This window comes from Humulus lupulus, chromosome X (assembly GCF_963169125.1).
Source record: "Humulus lupulus chromosome X, drHumLupu1.1, whole genome shotgun sequence".
NCBI classification, from domain to species: Eukaryota; Viridiplantae; Streptophyta; class Magnoliopsida; order Rosales; family Cannabaceae; genus Humulus; species Humulus lupulus.
Window position 1 is genome coordinate 206,131,400 of NC_084802.1, and position 21,465 is coordinate 206,152,864.

A 21,465-nucleotide genomic window follows, 5' to 3' on the forward strand; every position below is an offset into this window, starting at 1 on the left:
AAACAGGTCTGACTTTATTGGCTCACTCTGGTTTAGATTTCACATATTGGTGGTTTGCTTTTCAGTGTGCTACTTACAACATCAACAGAATGCCTACTCCAGTTCTTGGAAATATTAGCCCTTTTGAGTGCTTATTTCAGCAAGTTCCTGATTACAGAGTTATGAAACCATTTGGGTGTGCTTGTTACCCACATTTGCGACCTTATAATCATCACAAGCTTGATTACAGGTCTGAGGAATGCTTGTTTCTTGGCTACTCATCTCAGCATAAGGGCTATTTATGTGAAAATGCAGCTGGAAGGATCTTTATAGCTCGAAATGTAATTTTCAATGAGCTTTCTTTTCCCAAACATAGCACTGCATCAATGTCTCAGGTATCTTCTACACCTGTTTCATTTCCCACTGCTCATTTCTTCACTAATCAACATATCTCTGGTGCTAATTCTAATGTTTCTGCTAGTATGTCTGCTACTGTATCTGAGCACCACTCAATCACCAATGATGAGCCTCAACTTTCACCTACTGATTATTCACAGAATTTAGCTCCAAATTCTGAATCTTCTGCACCAGGTTCTCCTCAACCACACAATTCATTTGCAGTCTCTCCTTCTTTATCTGCATCTGTTCAAACTGGAGCTACACTTTCTGTTTCTGAACAGCACAATACACCAGATGTTGCTGCTACATCTCCTACTGCTACTGGTATGTCTAACTCCGGTTTAGCTGCTGTTCCTCAAGCTCCTGAGCCACAAAGAACTCATCACATGGTTACTCGGTCTCAAAGGGGTATTTATAAACCCAAAGCATACTTGGCAACAAAGCACACGTTACCCTCTTCCTTGCTTCCTAGGGAGCCTAAATCAGTCAAAGCAGCTCTTCTAGACCCTATTTGGAATGCTTCCATGAATAAGGAGTTTGTGGCTTTAATCAAAAATGGAACCTGGACCTTAGTACCTTATGAACCTTCTATGATTCTCATTGATAACAAATGGGTTTATAGGGTGAAACTTAATGCAGATGGGACTGTTGATAAGTGCAAATCCAGATTAGTGGCCAAGGGTTATCTTCAACAACCTGGAATCGATTTTGAAGAAACCTTCAGTCCTGTAGTTAAACCAGTTACTGTGATGTTAGTTTTAACTCTTGCTGTCTCTTATAATTGGGAAGTAAGACAATTGGATGTCTCTAATGCTTTTCTTAATGGAGATCTTCAAGAAACAGTGTATATGACCCAACCAAAGGGTTTTGAGGATCCTCTTCACCCTACATATGTTTGCAAGTTGAACAAAGCCATTTATGGCTTGAAACAAGCACCTAGAGCTTGGAATGACAAGCTTAAAACTACACTGTTTAATTGGGGTTTTACTGCTTCTCGAGCTGACACCTCTCTCTTCATCTATGGCACTGGCAGCAACCTAGTCATTTTACTTGTTTATGTAGATGACATCTTGATTACAGGTCCCAATTCTGCTCTTATTCAGCAACTTATTACAGATCTTAACAGGTCTTTCTCTTTAACTGACATGGGACAAGTGCATTATTTTCTTGGAGTGGAGATGCACAGAACATCTGAAGGTCTGTATCTCTCTCAAAGCAAGTACATTACAGATTTGTTAGTTAAAGTGCATCTAGAAGGCACAAAAGTTTGTACTAGTCCCACCAGCAGCTCTCACAAACTTGCTTTGACAGAAGGAACACCTTTTGAAGATAAAACACTTTACAGGAATACTATTGGAGCCTTACAGTATCTAACCTTGACCAGACCAGATGTGGCTTTCATTATTAACAAGTTATCTCAATTAATTCATGCTCCTACAAATGTACATTGGGAAGCTTGTAAACGGTTGTTAAGATACTTAAAAGGCACCATTTCAGAGGGTCTACTTATTCAACCTGCCTCTAGAATGGAGCTTGTAGCTTACTCAGATGCTGATTGGGCAAGCTTCCCTGACGACAGACGATCCACAGGTGGATATGCTATCTTTTTGGGACCAAATTTGATTTCTTGGTCAGCTAAGAAACAGCAAGTGGTGGCTCGATCATCAACTGAATCAGAATTTCGTGCCTTAGCCAACACTGCAGCTGAAATTAAGTGGCTTCATTCTCTCTTTACTGAGTTGCAAGTTAAGCCTGCTGCAATACCGATTGTTTGGGTGGACAATCAAGGAGCAGCTGCATTGGCTGCGAATCCGGTTTTTCATGCTCGCTGCAAGCATATTGAAATAGACCAGCATTTTGTTCGTGATCAGATTTTAAATAATGAACTTTCAGTTCGTTATGTGCCTTCGATTGACCAAATTGCAGACATACTTACCAAGGCACTTTACAAAGATCGATTTCACTATTTGAAGACCAAACTCAAAGTGGTTTCTACCCCTTTTCGTTTGAGGGGGGATGATAACCAACTAATAGATTCTGTTGAAGTTGTTGGTTAATAGAATTAGTTTTCTGTTTAGTTTCTGTTAGTTGTATGAAAACCAATTGTATATAAACAGTGAAATCAATACAATGAATAATCAAGCTTCTTAAGCTTTTTCAGAAACTCTCTCAATCTCTGTTCTCTCTGTTCACATTGTTTCATTGAGAAAAATTTGATTATTTTGGCTCATGTTGTGTTATTTGCATCTTCCCTATCAAATACCTTAAGTCGGACTACGAGAAATAGAGAATGTGATGATCTTTGAGGGGGGATAGAACGCAAAATATATTTCAGGTGGAAACCATGCATGGGGTAGAACCAATCTTGATTTTAAATTTCAGATTGACTTATATGTGCATTTTTGGTCCTTACTACAATTCCCCCCCTCCCAAATCCTTGGAACCACTACTCTTCTTTCTGGAGTAAGTAAAACGGATGGATGGTCTATCTGTAGCATGTCTATCAGTTATATAAGATATTTGGATGTTATTGAATATTTTACTCCTTTTAAGCTAGTGTGGAAGTCCGCAATTCCGGTTAAGGTCAAAACCTTTGGGTGGTTGGTAGCATTGGGGAAATCATATGCTCTTGAAATGCTACAAAGGAGAAGGCCTATTCAAGCTATTTGTCCGGGATGTTGTGTTATGTTTAAGAATTCTGAGGAGCATATTAATTCTTTGCAGTTTTGTTCAGAAATTATGGAGGATTTTGGTAGAATTTAGGTTAAGTTGGGTGGTTCTAATCTAATAACTTCTGATCATTTTATTGTTAAGTTGGGTCTTGTTGGTAATGGAAAAAAAGAAGTGGTTGAGGAATTCTCCATTGCTTGCTATAACTTGGGCTGTTTTAGAGAAAGAAAATCAAAGAATTTTCTAAGCCTTGACATCTTAAAAGGAGGAAATCTGGGAAAATGTTAAAATTTTGGATGGCGCTTGAAAAGTGTTGAGGGATTTAAGAATTTTCCTTTTTCTGATTGATTAAGGATTTGGGATTGTTAGAATAGTCTGGTTTTGTGGTTATTCTCATTCTGAGAAGTTTTCATTCCATTTGTTTTTGTTAAGATTTTGATATTATCATCTATTTTTTTTTTTAATATCAGCCTAAATTAATTTTCTTTGACAACACAATCAGGAATTCATATATGTGTGGTGCACATGCAATTAATTGTTGATATGTATGTTTACACTGGAGTTGCAAGTTGATGTGATTTTAGCTGTTGCACAGACTACAAGAGTTTTTGAGAGTCAATTGGCAGAACCCATCCTTGAAGGCAATGGTCAGCATGCATTCTAAAAGCTTGCCACTACAACTCTTGAAAAGCTCATGCCAAGAATTGAAGGGAAGGGAGAGTTTGGTCACGCAAGGTGGCGGATAGTTTATGAACCACAAATCCCTAGTTTGCTTTCAAATAACGGCGCAGTTGATCCTCTTAAATCTCTTGCCAGTAGTATTTCATTTGGTGCAGAATTTGAAGTGCAGCTTGGGAAGCATCTTCAGGTTATTTTACTGAAAATTTTCATCCTTGCTTTCCATATCTTTTAAAAGCTGATGAGTTTCATAATATCTAATGGGATCGTCTCTGAGAAAATAATGAAATTAACTTACTAAGCAACCAAGTATTGATGGATTTCCTTCTAGAAGAAAATGGTGGAGACCATATTTCAATGAAGTAGGAGATGATGGAATGGCAGCCGCGGTCATCATCTTTATTTTATAACTGGCATTTATAACGTGATATTCCTTGAAATTTAGTTACACATCAAAAGTATTAACTTTTTATCATATATTTCTTTTCTTCTCACAGGCTTCCAAGCCGCTTGCGTGTTCTGCTACAATCCGCACCATTAAAACGTCTTATTTTTTAATACTCTGCTTCATCACAGGACTGATCATTTGGTGCCTGCCAATGTAAATATCAATGTAATCCATCCAGCTCTTAGCATTCTTTTTTAGTACTCTTTTAAGAGATAGAAGCGATATATTCATTCTGAACAAATTAATAATAAGTCAAAATATGCATATAGCTATATATCATTCTTCGCTCAAAATTAAACGAGCTTTGTCTGTATAATTGTATTTCCAGAATGTTGACGATGTACATAGTCGATACTAATGAAAGAAACTTGTACATGATTTCAAATGCTTCTGTATAAGATTTTTTTGGTTTTGTTCGCATTTCTTTTCTCCATATTTGTGAAATTTGCAAAATATTGAGCAAAAACAATAGTTTTTGATGTACCTATGAAAACTCACTTTAGATTGGTTCTATTTTAGAAGTAAAGGTCCAACGAGTGTGCATCAAAACATGATATGATTTACGAGATTCTATTTTAGAAGTAAAAAAATAATGCCCCATGTAATCCAATATCGGTCTCACATGTCCAATTTTGGCTAATACGAATTACAAATTTAGATTTAACTTCGAATAACACATAATTATAAACATTAAGTTACCCAATTGAAGCTAACTAGCAGAAACACAAACCTACTGTATTAGCTGTAATTTTAAACTAAGAATTGGACAGGGGCCGCGCGTACGCTGGCCCCCACTGCCACAAATTATGACGTTGGCTCTCCCACTTGGGGAGACCATAGGCGGGCACCCCTCCTAAGTGCAATGGAGGTCACCAGCCTAGGCCATGAGTCTACTTGATCGCTCATAGACCCCGTCCAGGTAAGTATGTTACTCGTGTCCCCTTAACTCACTTATATACTCGTTTTGCCCCTTCAACTGTTTGTTTCCTTTCGATGTGGGACAAAAACAAAAAAATACCCCCATATATAGAATAGAAGACTTATCACCGAGCAGTCGTTCACAAAAATGTGTTTAGAAACGAGATTTACCAATAGCGTTTGTCTCTCTCATTCACTGCTGAAAATTTTCACCAAAATTGGGTTAGGTGGGAAAGTTTTGAGCATCTTGTACAAGTGAGAAAACTTTATGAGAAACTAGGTCTAGAGGATATTATTAAGTCATCAAACTCGTACAAAGAAAACAGCAAAGATTCTTAAAACCCTTTAACTTCACATATTGGTGTCAAGGGGAAAAATATAAAAGATCTTCTAATTCCCTATCACCAAAATCTCCAGGGGTCCTTGAATGGAGGGACATATTCTTCAGTTGCAGGAAGAAGTCGAAAAGATTCCACAGCTTTTTGCAACAGAGGCCCCATCTGCACCACATAAAAGATCACACACTCAATATTGGGAGCACTAGATAAAGTATATATTTAGAGAGAGAGAGAGAGAGAGATTTACTTTGTCCCACTGCTTGTTAAGGGTGGAGGCATTCAGAGAGTACAAATAACCTGCATTTAAGTTTCTGTGAGGTCACTTATTAAGAAGAAGGCTAGCTGAATATCCAGGAGAGTACATTAAAGAGGTGAATGACCTTTAGAAGCTTTAAATCGACAGTGGTTAAATGCCTCAATGTTATTATTTTAACAAGGAATTTAACTAGTAGTAGTCAATTTCTTGAAACAAGGAGCTTCAAAATCAGGATTCACAGAAAAATTAAGAAATGAAAAGAATGCACAAGAATCTGCAGGTTCCCATAATGCACAGTCCAAAACAGTAGAACATATTAGAGTTTTACCATCTCGTTCAGCTGTTGAAGCAACATAATGCCGGTAAATACTTGATTCTTGAGCCTGCATAATTGTAGAGTGTCAAGAAACTAGAGCAGTACGCAAACATATTTTTACTGAATCTGCTAAAAAAGGATAAGCTTACTGTTTTTGTAGGTGACTTGCGAACCAGATACTCATAGAACCAGTAAGGCTGACCATCAATCTGAGAAATATATTAAAAAATCTCTTATGCACACATTTACCACACATTCAAAATTGAATTATCATGTAAATGTCAAAAGTACATAAGAAAATAAGGAAGGTTTGGAGTCGCACTTCAGTAGAATGTGCATCAAGAACTGAACTTTCACTCATGCGCTGACTTGAGGTGACTCGCTGCAAAACACACACACATCAGTTTAAACTAGCAATGAATATTTGAAATCAAGCTGATGAGATTTTTGGAAGAGCTGGAATTCAAGAGGGCCCAAGATGGACTATGGCCTAGGCTCTACAAACAACTTGCTTTGCACATATATGATGCTCATATTCCCAAAAGACACTAGATTTCTCAAACTTCAGGCCTGAGAGACTTTAATCAAAACCTCAGCTTTCAGGTTAGTATTTGGTCCATGTAAGATTTAAGAAAATGTCTTAGATAGTAATATCAAGATGTAGCAATGGCACAAAGGATAGTACAAGATTCATCAGACGTGTCAGTGAAACCGCAACTTTACATCAAGGAAAACACAGGCAGAAATTTACCAGTGCAGACTTATCAGACAAAACAGAATCAGCAACATCTTTAGCTGCCCATGTATTTTTGTCTTTTGATTTTAGAAGCCCTGAATTTGGAGGACCTATCTGAATGAAATTAAACTGATATCATAAACTGGTGAAGAAATAACAAAACAGAATTACCTTAGTAAAATGGTTTTATTGAAAGTTACCGATACAGAAATTATCAGATTGTCAATAAAGTCAACACGCTCAGACACAATTCGTAGGCGTGCATCGGCTGTAAAAAATGCAAAACTGTATCCAGTGAGTATCATGCATAATTAGTTTTTGTAATCACTGACAGAAACAATAAACAGACTAGGAAGTGAATTTTTAGTACATTCAATAAAAAAAAATACCCAGAATGCAAAACTTGAAAATGAAGACATGCTCATCTATGACATTTTTTCAAACTTCTGAAAGACTTTCATTATTCCTACTGCAAAGCTGAACAGGATTAGTGGCTTACGAGATAGCGGTGCTGCTGATGAATATCGTTCTGGCTTTCTGGATTCCACCCTTCAAAAGAAAAGAGTCAAGTTTTAACAAGTTAAGGTGGAATACGTTGATAGAGAACAAAGCAAAGTAACGTTAAGAGGCAATAATCATCAACAACATTTCTTGTTGACAAAGAATTGAGAACTCAAGACAGTTCAACATTGAAAATCAAAGAATTTTGGACAAAGACAAACAACAGATGCTTTGAGCAAATTTAACTCGGAGTTTGGAAGTGTAACTTCATTAAAACAAAGGAAATTTTGCTCTGAGGTGGAATTTAGCTATTCCAATCAAATTTCAGTAAAAGTTGTAAAGAGTAAACATGCACAATTTTCTATACAAGCATGGAGAGAGATTCTAAATCCTCATTTAAGTCACTCACAAACACAATATTGCCTCCTATTTGAAGCCAACATTTATGCATAAGAAATCTTAAAATTTATGAATTCAGAGAAAGCATACCATTTGAAGAGGAGCTTCTTGGATGGCAATTCCACTGGATAGAGATAAGAATAAGCATTTAACTCATCAACAAACGGAACCATCTTCGAATCCTCTTCTGCAAAAGAACCTGAAACCACAGCAAGCTTAATGGTATGATTACAAAACAAAAAAATCTAAATGGGGTTGAAACTAAATGTGAAGAAAAATGAAAAAATAAAATAAATTATCCTAAAAAAGTGTGAAGTTAGCTCACCTGAAGATGGGAAAAGCGAGAGAAGTGAAGAAGAAAGGCCAAAGAGAAGAAAGTCCCGTCTCCAAAAGCCAATTTGAGAAGTGGGTTCCGAGGTAGAACTTGAGCAGGGCTGGAGCATATCATCGAACCCGCCATTCTTGTGCTGCATCATACTCACAATCCTGCTCTGGTTTCTTACATACCAAACGAAGTTTGTTTCAGGATTGAGAAAAAGAAATGGGATAAGACCCCAACCCAACACAACACAACACAACACCCAAAAAAGTAAAGTTGAGTTAAGAAAAAACCTAAAGAAGAGAGGATTCGAGTGAAGGCGATGATGAGTGGGCGTGACGAGAGAGAAGGAGGGAGAGAAAGAGAGAAGAGCCATGTTTGCTGCTCTCTTCTTCCTATGCTGTTGCCTGTTAGTACATCTACTACTGCTGCTACCTCATCCACTTTACTAGCTAGTTTTTATGAAAAATATAAGTTTAGATTCTCTATCGATTGCATGAATCCATTTTCATGAGCCCACCAATAGTTTTCTACCACGTCAGCTTATGAGAAAATCTAGACAGCCAAAGGCGTCCAAACGCTAGCCATTTAATATCATAATTAATATTAAATTAATCAAATATGTTTTATTAAGTAATGTTGTACACCACTGTCTCATAAAAATAGGGAAATACCATGATTTATGCATGATAACATACAGTAATTAAAAAATATATCAAAATTATGTGGCATCCCGAAAATATGATTTTTTTTTTAATATATTGATTATAATGTTCCACTTATTAACTCTTCAAAAAATGATGTGAGAGATAGATTAAGAAAGAAAGATAAGAGTTAATAAGAGAGGCATTATAATTCAAAAAAAATTCAAAAAAAATCTATTTTCAAAATGCTACATAATTTTTTTATATTTTTAAATTAATGTGTGTTATACTCAAATCTAAATTTATTTTTTTTACATTATAGTGTACATCAACAAACAATTGATGTGAATTTATACAATTTTATATAGAATCTTATATATTAATATTATATCACATCAATCATAAGATGTTGTATCATGTGTAGTATCCAAAAACAATTAGGACTAATAATGTCTTTTTAATTTATTCTAATAAGAAAAAAAATAAACTTGTTTGAATTATATTTATTTTCTTTTTTAAACTAACTTAATTAATCTATATTTTCTGTAGTTTAATTTGAAATTAGGAAAAAATTCTTAAAATAATTTTCTAAATTATATTAAGATTAAAAAAAACAAATTTTTCACCTCTAAGAGTTAAAATAATTATTTTAATAATCGGAATCTGGGTATATGTCTCACCAAAGCACTACTAGACCCTTTTATACATAAAATGACAAACTTTATATATAAAAACAAATTCAACATAAAATTTAAAATTTAATAATTACTAATATTATTTTTAGAGTAGAGGAGATGAAAACTAGCAAGGTGTGTTTGAAAAATTGCTTGTCACGCAAGAATAATCAACTTATTAATTTTTCACTATTAATTAAGTTACAATATCACTTTGCCCTAATTCTATACCATTCATTCCATTGCTTTCTGCGTAATTACCCTATGGCTATGGGTACGTATCCAATTTTATTCCCTTTTTTTTTCTGTACAAATCGAGCTAACACTGTTTTTCTTTTACTAATTTCATATCATCTGTATATATATATATATGTGTGTGTGGTTTTGTTTAGAATTGTTCAATGGGGTTAAATTATTTTTTATGGTTTCTTTTAGAAGAAATTAAACTTGATGTATTGAGAATTAAGCTCGTCACTTGGATTTATTGTTTTTCATTTTAACGACTTCGATCTCTTATAGATAGTTTGTTTTCTCTTCTTGTTTCTATGTATGTATGGATTATATGTATCATCAGATATCTGGGTTTCATTTGTGATGTTCAAGACAACAAATATAACAATATAATCATATGTCAAACGAGGGGTATTATAGAGGTTATTATGTCACACTAGTAGTGCAATAATCTTTACTAAATTAAAGTGAAACGCACCATTGTATTCTTTTTCTGCCGCGCACATGTTACGGCGTATCTATAGTGTAACATGTGCGACGTTATAACATGGTATATGCGACGTAAAAATATATGTTATTACATTGCAGTGTAATAATGTTTTGAAATTTTATTATGATGCGTGGTTGGCCGCGCGTTATAATAAAGCATAGTGTAGAGCTGCCCATTATAATTAAGGGTGACAATTTATGTCATTGTCGTGTCATGGCGAGTTGGCGTGTCTAATTATTAGTCGATCTTAACCCAATTTATTTATATTTTGTATCAAGAAATCCCAACTCTAATCTAACTTGTCGTGTTTAAGTGTCGATGCGTCACGTTCACGCGTCAAGAAATCTCAATTCTAATTTGATTCATCATCTTCAAGTGTCGATTAGATTTATCACACACTACTTGTTGATAGACATAATAAGTATCACATATTTAATTTATTTTATATTTTTTTTATTTCAGTCATTTTAAAGAGTTCACTCCATAAAAATATATAAAATTTTAAATAAACAAAATTGAAAAATTATATCTTTCTAACTATGATGCAGAATCGCAGATATACATATTTGTGATGAGCTGTGAGCATGTGTTGATATAAGCAAAGCACCATTGATATATGCTAAAATGGTGATCTGGTCTCTATGTCATTGTCAATTATTTCCCAGTTTTTCTTTTTTTTTGGTTGATTATTCAGATGACAGGTATTATTACCCTCTTTTTTCTATCTAAAGGGTCAGTACTCAGTAGTCTTTTGAATGCCCCCTCATATTGTAGATATATAATAACACTGTAGTACTCTTTTTCTTTGTTCTTTCTTACACTGTGGTACTTTTTCTCTCTAAAATTTTTCATTACTTTTTATCTCACATTAGTATAAATTTTTAAAAGATTTTTTTTATAAATATATTTATTTAAGATATTTTTAAAAAAATTAAAACTAAAAAATTATTTTTAAAAAATATTAACCAAACTGCTGTTGTTGTTTATAACTACAAAATTTATTTTTTGTTCTCATTTATAAAAATCCAATTTTAAAAACAAAAAGGAGAAAACAACGACGAAACAACCCAAATTAACCGAGAAAAGCAAACTAAAATGCGATCGAAAAGAAAAACAAACTAAAAAGTCCAAGCTACAACTAGCTGAAAAAAAAAAATATATATATATATACACACACACATATCTGAACAGAAACCAACAAACGACAATAATAAAAAACTAAAATAACCAAGGCTTTCAGACGGTGCAATATATCTCAAAAAAGAGGCCCAATTGTTAAGGCACCGCCAAGAGACTTGATGATACTGGCAAGTGCGGTGGATATCCAATCCATGTACTTGGTGCTGTCCTGCGCAGAATGTTCAGTGTGCACCAGCTGTTGATGCTGCAGATGGCCAAACCAACTATTGTGTTGTGATAGTTGGCCTAGTACCTTTGACCTGTGCATAGAAACCTTTCATCATGCCTCTCTGCGAGTAAACAACCTTTCACTAGCTACCTAGCTAGCCTGGACAATAGCCAATGACTCAACCAACTGGTTTAGATCAGTTTGATTGATGAGCAAAGGCAGTTTCAGCATGCAGAACAATATAGATTCTCACAGAACAGACACACTTCACTTCAGAATGGATTGGAATCAATTGGCCTAATTTTGCCTTTGCTGGGATATGTCCTCCTTATTAGCACCTTTTCATATATATATATATAGTTCCAATCCCATTGGCCATTTAAGAATAAACGCTGAAAACCAGTTGACCCCAAATCTTTTCCAATAATCTGGAAGAGGCTTATTCAATTTGTTGAGGAATTAACTGTCTATTGTTATGAGCCCTATGTTTTCCCTCTCATATATGCCTATATATAAGCTCCTTTTCTTTCACCATACATAAGTTTCAAATTGCACTTGTCACTTTGTTATACTTATATTACGTTCCTTGATAAATTCCTTTGAGATAAATTGATATCTGTTACTTTTAATATGCAAATAACTTTAGAATAAGAATAATAAGGACTAATAGGAGAAAATAATAGATCCTTTTAGCCAAATCCAGGTTTTGAGTTTACTTCTAGTTCTGGACCGATGGGAACTTGTATATACAATAAAGAGCATAGCATATAATTCTTTCAGAATTACATCTAAATTCAATGCATTAGCGTACGAATTCAAATCACAAATAACATGAGAGAATATAAACTAAGGTAACTATATTCTATTATATTTTCTCTTAAATCTCTATTCACATGATCATCTTTATTTGTCTGTTTACAGGAGCCTGATCCAGTTGAGTCTTCAGAAAGTATTCAAGATACTTTGGATATCAATATCATCTATGTCCCAGAAAGTCAGAAACTGCATCAGCCCATGTGCACCATGGAAACTGAACAAGGTGGCACAGAGGTAACTGATATAAATATATAATTTTCATTTACCACCTAATTGACTAGGTTGAGCTAGCAATTTACTTTAGTTTTAACACACAACAACTTCTGATTTTTCAGTATTAGCAATTGACTAAGTGTAGCACAGCATGCACTTCTGCTAATTTTTCAGTATTATATTTTTACCTTAAATTCTCAACCAGAATGGTACTGGAAAGTTTTTATTTGAAGTTGTGTTATATAAAATGCTTCAAAGCCTCTATACATAATGACAAGTTCATGCTAACCCTGTTTAGTGTTTATATTCCTACATGTTAGAATAATATTAACAAATATAATTTTTGAAATTTTGTAAATGACTAAAATGATAGGAGAGAAAGAAAATTGATCAATGAAGGGACAACAGAGATAATATTAGATCATGAGATGAATAGTAATAAAAATTACCAGAAATAGAAAACAGTGAGTTTAAGAAAGTAATGGAGAAAGTGAAAGTGAGGTGAGATAGGAAAAATAAAAAAAAAACTAATCAAAAATGAAGTGGAAGAGAGAAAGTGAATTGAGAGATTAAGAAGAGTGTGGGTGAGAGAATGAGAAAGTATTGATAAAGTGAAATGAGCTGATGAATAGTAAGAAAGAAAAATGAGGGAGAGAGTCAAGTCAATTTATTGAGAAGAAAGAAATGAAGACGTAGAATATTACTGAGAGAAAAAAATAATGTGGTAAATTGAGAATGAGAAAATAAAGTGAAATGACTAGACTAAGAATCAGATTTTGTCTTAGGCACTCACACACAGAAGTAATTGTAAAATAAATTACCCACCAAGTGAACTTAAAATGTTGAAAAGAAAAAAAAATACAATTGATATGTGAAGCCGTCCGTCATTTAATTCAACTTCATTCTAAATACCTATCAGTTTTGGTCTTTGAAATTTGGAAAATAGTACCAACCAACAACAATAATCGAATAACTCCTACGAAAAGCTACACATTGCTTTCTAAAGCGGCCCTATATTTGATTTGGCTTTGCTCCATTGGCGAAAATTCACAACTAAACAAAAAAATCACTACTTTCTTTCCATCTACTGAATGAAAAAAAGAACATTAAACTCTACAGGTGGTGATCAAAATCCTCTACTTTTAGGGGTATTTTGTTGCCAGACCATGCCTGGTTGATTAACTATCCCACGGCCAGAGGCCCCATACATTTGCCCTACATCAGGCTGACAACCTATATTACTTGGCCGAAGGCCGTTGCCGGGGGCAGGAGGAGCCCACCAAGTGCCTTGCTGCTGCTGTTGCTGCTGCCACAAAGCCATATTTTCTGGACCATTCACTGGAGGCTGCATTGCTTGATGGGCAGGCTGCGGAGGCACTAACCCAAAATGTGGCTGATTTTGAACGTGAGGTCGCAGCATTGGCTGTTGGAAGTTGGGCACGTGTTGTGTTGGTACTTGTGGCTGCCATTCTGGGATATCATCATCATCATCATCATTCCAGTGCTGAACGCCAACCCCACTTACACCTTTGTCCTTCCAATTTCCCGGTGGAATCGCTGAGGTATTGTTTTGTCCATATTTGTGTATAAGTTCTCTCACTTGCTCAACGGGACAAGTATTAAGTGGGTGATATGGTGCCGGAACCGCCCCCCTAGAGGGGTTCCGGGCAGAAATATTTGGCAGTGGTTGATTTGAACCACCAGAAAAATTGAATTCAGGGAGGTCATCTTCGTCCCCCCGGGCAGCTGGAGGACCAAACCCAGGAGGAACATCATCTTCGTCATCGTCATCGGCAGGTGAAGGTCTGTAGTTGGTGGTCGCTAGGTGAGGCAAGGCCTGCTTGGGTGTGAAATTGGAATTTAAACTTGAATCTTGATGTCTCCTAGATGTGATATGATGCTTTTTGGACGTGTGTTTGTGGTGAGACGATGATTTGGGAGATGTGGTACTTAATTTTCTCCATACAATAACACCAATTAAGCCATTATCTATTGCGTTAAGTGCCTCAATGTGTTCCTTCTGGATGATTTTGCCGAGCCTTTCAACTGTCTTGTTATGTGGTGGGCAAAAATAAAGTTCTACTCCTGAAGCAGGCTCGGCAAAACCCACTCTCTCATCAACAATATATGAATCTGCCACCTGTAAAGATGAGAACTTTCTTATTTATTTAGTATATGAATGAACACTGCTTGAAAATATGGTAGAAAAATCAATCAAACGTTACCTCCTGAAGGGCTGCACTCTCACTTTCAGATGACTGGTCTTTGATAACGAAATGAACGACCTGCATAAATTGAGATATTATCAATTAGAATATTTATAAAACAGAAAAAAGAAAAAAAACTCAATTCATTTGCTTAAATTATAACTAATTCTTTATGACAGGAAAAGCCGAATTTTTTAATTATTATTATTATTATTTTACACAAAATATAGTTACAATAACGCTACACCCTTTCACAATTAAATGTCTCATTTATTTCCTTTCTACGGAAGAAACGCTTTATACTTGTATTCCCTCCAAGAAGCCTTGTTCCAATTAACAGTGTCCTTTAAATATAAATATTGTACAGATTTTGAATGTGATTTACTTCATTCAGGTTCCCAGAAAAATTATATAAGAGTTGCGATGAATAAAAATAAGGAAACCGTTTGCACTGTGCTCTAAACAGTATTTAGAGGAAAGAAAAAAAAATTGTAAAATCTTATAGAGTCCCAAATATGGCCAGATTCAATGATATAATTAAGTTTTGATCTCGGGAATCACTCGAGACAATAACGCTGCATGCACATACTGCTAGAACTCGAATTGGTTGATTATCAAATTTGTATATTGCCAAGGTCAATGAATGTCTCGTTAGACAAAGTCCAAAAAGAATCACTCCCACCATCGGCAGAGAAGCTTGGGGTACCAAAAAGAAGTTAGTGAACATCAAAGCTGAGACAGAAGAACTCATTCTAACCAACAAAATGACACAACAGTATTCAATTTTTATTGTACAATAGAAATAAACTATCAATACCATGACAGCACGACTACGGGATAGTGGAAGCTCTTGAAGAAACTTCTCAAATGCATCTAGTCTAACTCTCCCCTTGATTTCAAGAAACCCAGGCCACTCATTAGCAGAGGTTTTCTCACCACTGCAACAACAAAAATCAGATCAGCAAGAGGGGAAAGAAAAAATATTGAGATTCACAAGCACCCTAGAATCTTTGGAATTATTCATTCACATTTACACCACATATCAATACACTGCACACGACCAGCAACAACAGCAATCAGTAATCCGCGTTAACTTTGCTCCCGTAAGTCCAGTCCAATGCACAACAAAGTCGAACTACAATTTATCTACTTATCTCTCCTACACTTTTTATATCAGAAGATGATTCAAAAAATCCTTGACATATAATTTTTTTACTGCCATTAAATACAAGTCAAAATCATTTAAAATACAAACTGAAACCTGGGGGTCTAAAGCAAATTCAAAGAACCATATCATAAAATTACACAGGAGACATACAGACATACGCAAAAGGAAGTACGTAATAAAATTTCAAGAGCAACCAGGTCATTTCAGGAAGTAAATACAAACTGTCTGGTCAAACGGTAACAACTTCCTCATATCTGTTGAGGACAATGAGCAGGGAGGATCAAAGCATCTCAAAAGTGAAAGCTCCCCATAAATACTAAATACTAACCTCATATCTGTTAAAGACAATGAGCGGGGGGCGGGGGATCAAAGCATCTCAAAAGAGAAAGCTCCCCATAAATACTACATACTAATAATTGATATGTATTTTCAAAAGACATACAGTCACAAAGTGCAAGTTCAAAAGACAAACATGATTTTGAAAAGTGCAAACATAAATCTAGAGAACCATTAGCGGCAAGAAAATATTTTTTTTGTTGAGAGCAACAAGAAAATATTGGAAAAATTATAAGTTTGACACTTAGTGTGTAACAAAATGTACCTTTTAAAGAGGGCAATAACAGTTGCTGAGGTTGAGATATTCAACTGAACCAAACCTCCCCATACATGCTCCCCCTTGGGTGTCGGCGACAATGATGTCTCGGTTTTTAAGACACTGTCACGAGATTTCACATTAACAAGACATTCTTTGAACTTCACATCATCAAGATTTTCTCTGGATTCTGCTTCGGCACAAGGACCACTTGATTTTAAATCAGCTTGACTGTCACCAGGTTTCGCATCATCATCATCTGTGTTTGTATTGTCGCATTTTTCGGAGGAAGCATCAACATCTTTGGGACTTCGGTCCAATGACTTGGATCCAGAGCCAACCTCAGAATCATCCTTCTCTGATACAGGTGTCCTCCTCTCTGAATCATCCAATGGTAAATTGTCAAATGGTGGCTCTGAATCAAGGGATTCCATGAATTCATCCAGAGAAACAATTGGAGGAAGAAACTCTGCATCCTTCAATCCATCATCAACCATGAGCCCTTCGATTAAATCATTCGCTTCACATGAAGGAATAATAGTAAATGTGCATGAAGTACTACGATCGCCCAAAGAATTCAAATCACCTTTATCTCCATCAGATTTTGAAGGAGGGACTTCCTTCTCCTTTCTTTTTGGCCAACTCTGAGCAACTGAACTTGAACCACCAGAAATATCCATAGGAAGGCTATCGTCTTGTTCAACCTCAACTTGAAACTCACCCTTGTGTGTTTTTCTCACTAAACGTCTAATGTCAACATCTGAATCTGGCAAAACTACCATTTGTGCAAGCTCTTCTGCCTTCGCCATCCGCCACTCAGAAAGCTCCTTGGAAGCAAGCTCCTCTGCAGTCATCGAACAGAGACGCTCAGGTGATATTTCCCCTCTCATAACTCTTTCTCTCAACTCCGGGTTATTGCGATCTTTTAAGTTGAATAGAAGAGACCTTCCCTTCTCTTTGTACTTTTTATTCACGCCTCCAAATAATTTGAATAATTCTGCTTCAATTTTAAACGCCAAATTTTCTGGAGATTGGTATGTTTGCTCCAGCTTATCTCCAGCTACTTCTTCATGACCTGACTTCTCCTTTTCAGCGTTTTGCATTTTCTTTCTCCCAACCATCTCTATATCAGATTCCAATACCCATGAAAGCCCATTTCCCTGCAAGAGCTCATCTTTGACAAAGAAGTTCTCACTAAAAGACACGTCATTATACGACAAAAGGTTACCTGATTGGAATTCTCTGCCATCACCAATCGAGGTTAGTGCTGAATCATCATTTCCTACATTAGCCAGAATATTTTGACATTCACCTTTCTCCTTGTCATTTTTCTGCTCAGATAAATTATTATCCCCAGAGGACACATTTTCATGAGATACTATAGTTTCAGGGTCAACATGATCACCAGGTTGAAGATTCCCCTGACTTGAACAGTTATTAAGATTATGTGAAGGTTTGTTCTCCTGTTGATTAACCAAAGAAAAGGCAGAAGCTAATTGTTCTCTCATCTTGGATCTTACAGATTCAGACGATTCTGTTGAAACTTTAGAAGGCGGCTGTATCCGTGCACTTTGACCTTTCTGACTTGGTGTTCGCTGTGAACCAGACTTGTTGGAAAAAGAATCCATCTTTACCATTTTCTTGTTAAAAGTCGGAGAATTATGTGAGCCTGGAGAATTTGGCATAGTTTCCAATTGCACAATTTTCTTATTTGGTGCAGGCATCTGATGCAACCATGGTCTATGCTGCGGTTGTGCCATTCGCTTAAGTGACAGCTGCTCTGATATAGAGTTAATGGAAATGGGTTCCATAGGTGCCTTGCGCTTAAAGGATGCAGACACTTGCTCCATATTCAACATAGGTCCCAAGTGTCCTATTTGATTGGTTAAATATTGATCTGATTGCAGAGTGTCATTAGCTTTGGTTTCAGTCTTACCCATCTGCATGTCTATTGATCCTACTCTCTGCGGCAAGGGATTATCTGAAATTAGTTGGTGCGAAACAGGATGACTTGATATATATCCTACAGAGCCAACAACGCCCATTTGCATTTCAGATACGGATGATTCCATATTATTCGCTATGGATTCCAGCTCAGTTCCTTGATTGCTTGGTCCTGTAAACTGATGTACCTGTGAGACAAGGTTGTTTGACATGCTACACTAGAATCATGGACCTAATATCTTCTGACGCACTTATTCCGGAACAAGATTCTTGATTTGTTACCCCTGTAAGCAAAAAATAAAAAATATATATATAATATTAATATGTTAGCATGAAGAAAAACAAGTTTCAACTTCAAGTCCATGAGTAGGTCCAAAGCCATAAATTCTCATGACTTAAAAAATAACATATTATCACGACCCTTCGAAATAATGAAGCTTAACATGTCAAACATATCTATCGTTCTCCAAAGCACAGTTGTTCAAATTGCAAAACAGGCAAAACAATTAGAGAAAATCTTTGAGAAACATAAGCACACAGCAAAACTTGTCAACCTGTATCGAGAGAAGGCAAGAATCCATCCATGACCATCAGCGCATTTCAAGAAGACCAATTACTTTTACAATAAGTTTAAAGATCAATTTTTTCACCAATCTAAAACCAAAATCCCTAAATCCCAAAAACATCACATATGAAAGAAAGAGCTCCAAGAACACAAGACCCAATTCAAACAATAGCAAAACACATAAAGAAACAATTCAAAAAAAAAAACATAAACCCCAATGAAAATCACTAAGTCTAAGCTTACAAATAGAATCTGCAGATACGACCCAGTAATGGAGGCGTTGCTGAACAGTACCTGTTCTGTTCTGTTCGGAGATCCAGAGCTAACTGATTTGAGGCCGAGTCGAACAGTAAGGACACACGTAGATAAAGGCTAGGGTTTGGCACTGGAAAACAAATCGATTTGGGGATTGAAATGTACAAACACTTGGAAGAAAGGGTCGGTGGAATACAAAGATGTATATAATAAACCTAATCTTCTTCTAAACTGAAAAAGAAAGAAAAAAATATATATATGAAAGAGAGAGCTGAAGAGCGGTTTTTGTAGCGAAGTGATAAGTGGACACGTGTAAATTTGTACTCCTGTAGACTTAGCCCACGAATTTTCTTGATGAGATGATCTGGACCGTTGATTCTGATCTACACTCTTCGAAAAAAATACCCATTAAAAAAAAAACTTAAAATCTGAATTGCTTCCTAGATTTCCAAATTCAAATCTCCATCTTTTTTAAGAATAAAACATTCAAATGTAAAAATAAACTTAAATAAATCTAGGGAAAATAACATTTTGTTCCTGTGTTTTTCTCGAATACGCAATCAACTTTTGTGTTTTGTTAAATGACAATTCAGATCATGTGTGTTTACGAAATGGATCAAAATAATACATTTGACCTAATTTTTATTAAAATATTTTCAATTATAAGATTAATTATTGGTCGATCACGTATTCAAAAAAAAATACAGGGCTAAATTCGTATTTTTCCATAAATCTATAACTTTTTTTTGACATTGGGTAAGATAGATACAAACTTGGACTTCGAAAATAAACTAGGTTATACCTACTACCATATAAATAAAGGAAAATTTTAGGCTATATGCATCATGACATGTGGATATTTTTTAATATGCCAACATAAATAATCCTCTCATTAATGTGCCCCTGACCAATAGCACCGTGTAGGCATCGATTTTGCATCAAATTTACAGTATTTTTATAATTTTCTTAAGCTTTTTTTTGTAAATTTGCATGTTCCATAATTAATATAATTGTTTCATACAACGGTGTTTGGGAATGGAAAGGAGAGAAATAGAATTTCAAATGTAGTTTGAACACTATAATACACGTACCCATTGATGTTGGTTACACTGAATTATTGGAGTTGTCTTCAAAGCTGAAAGTGGATAGGTCATTGTTTGGCTTAAAGTTGGAGGTGTCGTTTACATGCAATGATTTTAGCTTAAATCTCATTGAAATCACAGATGATGAAGGATTAAGTGCTCTTATTTTAGACAATTTGAAGTCCTTGAAACATCGGGTTCCTTTATGCGTCACTTCAATTGCAAAGAACATTACTCTTCTTGATCCATCTCCAAGAGCGAGTGTTAATAAGTATTATCATAATCAATATTGCACAGCTGTTCTACAAACAACTCTTGGCCCAAGTGTATGCATCGAAGGTCCTAGTCAAAATGAAACTTTTTTTCCCCAAACAAACTCCCGCATGATGATGGGTATGAGTACGAGCCTTGTGTCAATGACGATCCAGTTGCCCATTTGGGTGATGATGATGACAGAGTTGAGGGGTGTCGTAGTTTTGATGATAATTTCGAGGATCGGTTACCCATGCTACATGTGGTAGATGGTGAGTTAAATGGTGAAGTCGACCTCCTGAATAAGACATGCACATGTGGTGTGTTTCAACTCATTGGCATTCCATGAGTTCATGTACTATTTGGATCCCTCAAGAGAGGGGTCAACTTTTATTCTCTGTGTTCAGATTACTATAAGATTGAGACATGGAGTTCATCTTATACAGAAACTATATACCCTTGTGGTAACGAGGAATAATGGATTGCTCCACATGACATCAAGACAATGAAAGTGAGAACACCCACACAAAAAAATATGGTTGGTCGTCTAAACAAGAAAAAGGTAGGCCGAAAAAGAAACTTCATCTTTCCAATGGAGAAAAATTGGTTGTAGAACGCAAATTCAACTTATGTGGAGGTCGGGGCCATAATAGGGAAACTTGTTGAGTTCGAGTTTGAAATTTATGAGGACTTTGTTGTACTTTTAATTTGTGTACTAACACACTTTGTTAAACTTTTAATCTGTGTAACAATAGACTTTGTTAGACTTTTAATTTGTGTAATAATAGACTTTGTTAGAATTTTAATTTGTGTAATAATAGCATCGATTTTATCAAGTATATGGATTTGTCATATGATATGTCTATAAGCATCGATCTACCATCGATGTATCATCGAACCATAATCGAATTGGAGTTTGTTATTTTTCATTTCGGTAAGCCTCGATTGGGCATTGATTGGCATCGATTAATGTTGAGTATATTGTGCAAGTCTTTTATCATCGATCTACCATCAATTCAACATCAAA

At 35.5% G+C, this 21,465-nt stretch overlaps 2 protein-coding genes and 1 non-coding gene across 4 annotated transcripts; all 3 read right to left on the bottom strand.

Annotated features, from left to right (window-relative positions):
* Positions 1 to 4,940: 4,940 nt before the first annotated feature.
* LOC133807034 (psbP domain-containing protein 5, chloroplastic) lies at positions 4,941 to 8,409 on the bottom strand. Its single transcript, XM_062245163.1, has 11 exons — positions 8,251 to 8,409; positions 7,964 to 8,136; positions 7,729 to 7,837; positions 7,238 to 7,287; positions 6,939 to 7,006; positions 6,754 to 6,852; positions 6,325 to 6,384; positions 6,152 to 6,211; positions 6,015 to 6,069; positions 5,678 to 5,727; positions 4,941 to 5,592 (listed from the first exon to the last, which is right to left on the bottom strand). Exons 1-11 carry the CDS (start codon positions 8,331 to 8,333, stop codon positions 5,494 to 5,496), a joined length of 906 nt encoding a protein of 301 aa, XP_062101147.1. The 5' UTR covers positions 8,334 to 8,409; the 3' UTR covers positions 4,941 to 5,493.
* LOC133807523 (U1 spliceosomal RNA) lies at positions 4,942 to 5,101 on the bottom strand. The gene has a single exon (XR_009879431.1). It is a non-coding gene; the product is annotated as a U1 spliceosomal RNA (small nuclear RNA).
* A 4,832-nt stretch (positions 8,410 to 13,241) lies between the features above and the next one.
* LOC133804587 (uncharacterized) lies at positions 13,242 to 19,339 on the bottom strand. 2 transcript variants are annotated; one of them, XM_062242732.1, is made up of 5 exons: positions 19,144 to 19,339; positions 16,350 to 18,568; positions 15,398 to 15,518; positions 14,599 to 14,658; positions 13,242 to 14,513 (listed from the first exon to the last, which is right to left on the bottom strand). In XM_062242732.1, the coding sequence occupies exons 2-5, from the start codon at positions 18,494 to 18,496 to the stop codon at positions 13,500 to 13,502; spliced, it is 3,342 nt and encodes a 1,113-aa protein (XP_062098716.1). In that variant the 5' UTR covers positions 18,497 to 18,568; positions 19,144 to 19,339; the 3' UTR covers positions 13,242 to 13,499. The 2 variants fall into 2 exon arrangements, with proteins under 2 accessions (XP_062098716.1, XP_062098717.1); XM_062242733.1 differs by having other exon boundaries at positions 19,093 to 19,339.
* Positions 19,340 to 21,465: the final 2,126 nt, after the last annotated feature.

Coding starts and splice junctions, on each gene's coding strand:
- LOC133807034 (XM_062245163.1), bottom strand. CDS start 8,333: ATGGCTCTTCTCTCTTTCTCTCCCTCCTTCTCTCTCGTCACGCCCACT. Junction 6,385..6,753: donor TGTCTGATAAGTCTGCACTG/GTAAATTTCTGC, acceptor TGTGTTTTGCAG/CGAGTCACCTCAAGTCAGCG. Junction 5,728..6,014: donor TTCAACAGCTGAACGAGATG/GTAAAACTCTAA, acceptor ACTTAAATGCAG/GTTATTTGTACTCTCTGAAT.
- LOC133804587 (XM_062242732.1), bottom strand. CDS start 18,496: ATGTCAAACAACCTTGTCTCACAGGTACATCAGTTTACAGGACCAAGC. Junction 15,519..16,349: donor GTTATTGCCCTCTTTAAAAG/GTACATTTTGTT, acceptor TTGTTGTTGCAG/TGGTGAGAAAACCTCTGCTA. Junction 14,514..14,598: donor AGAGTGCAGCCCTTCAGGAG/GTAACGTTTGAT, acceptor TCATCTTTACAG/GTGGCAGATTCATATATTGT.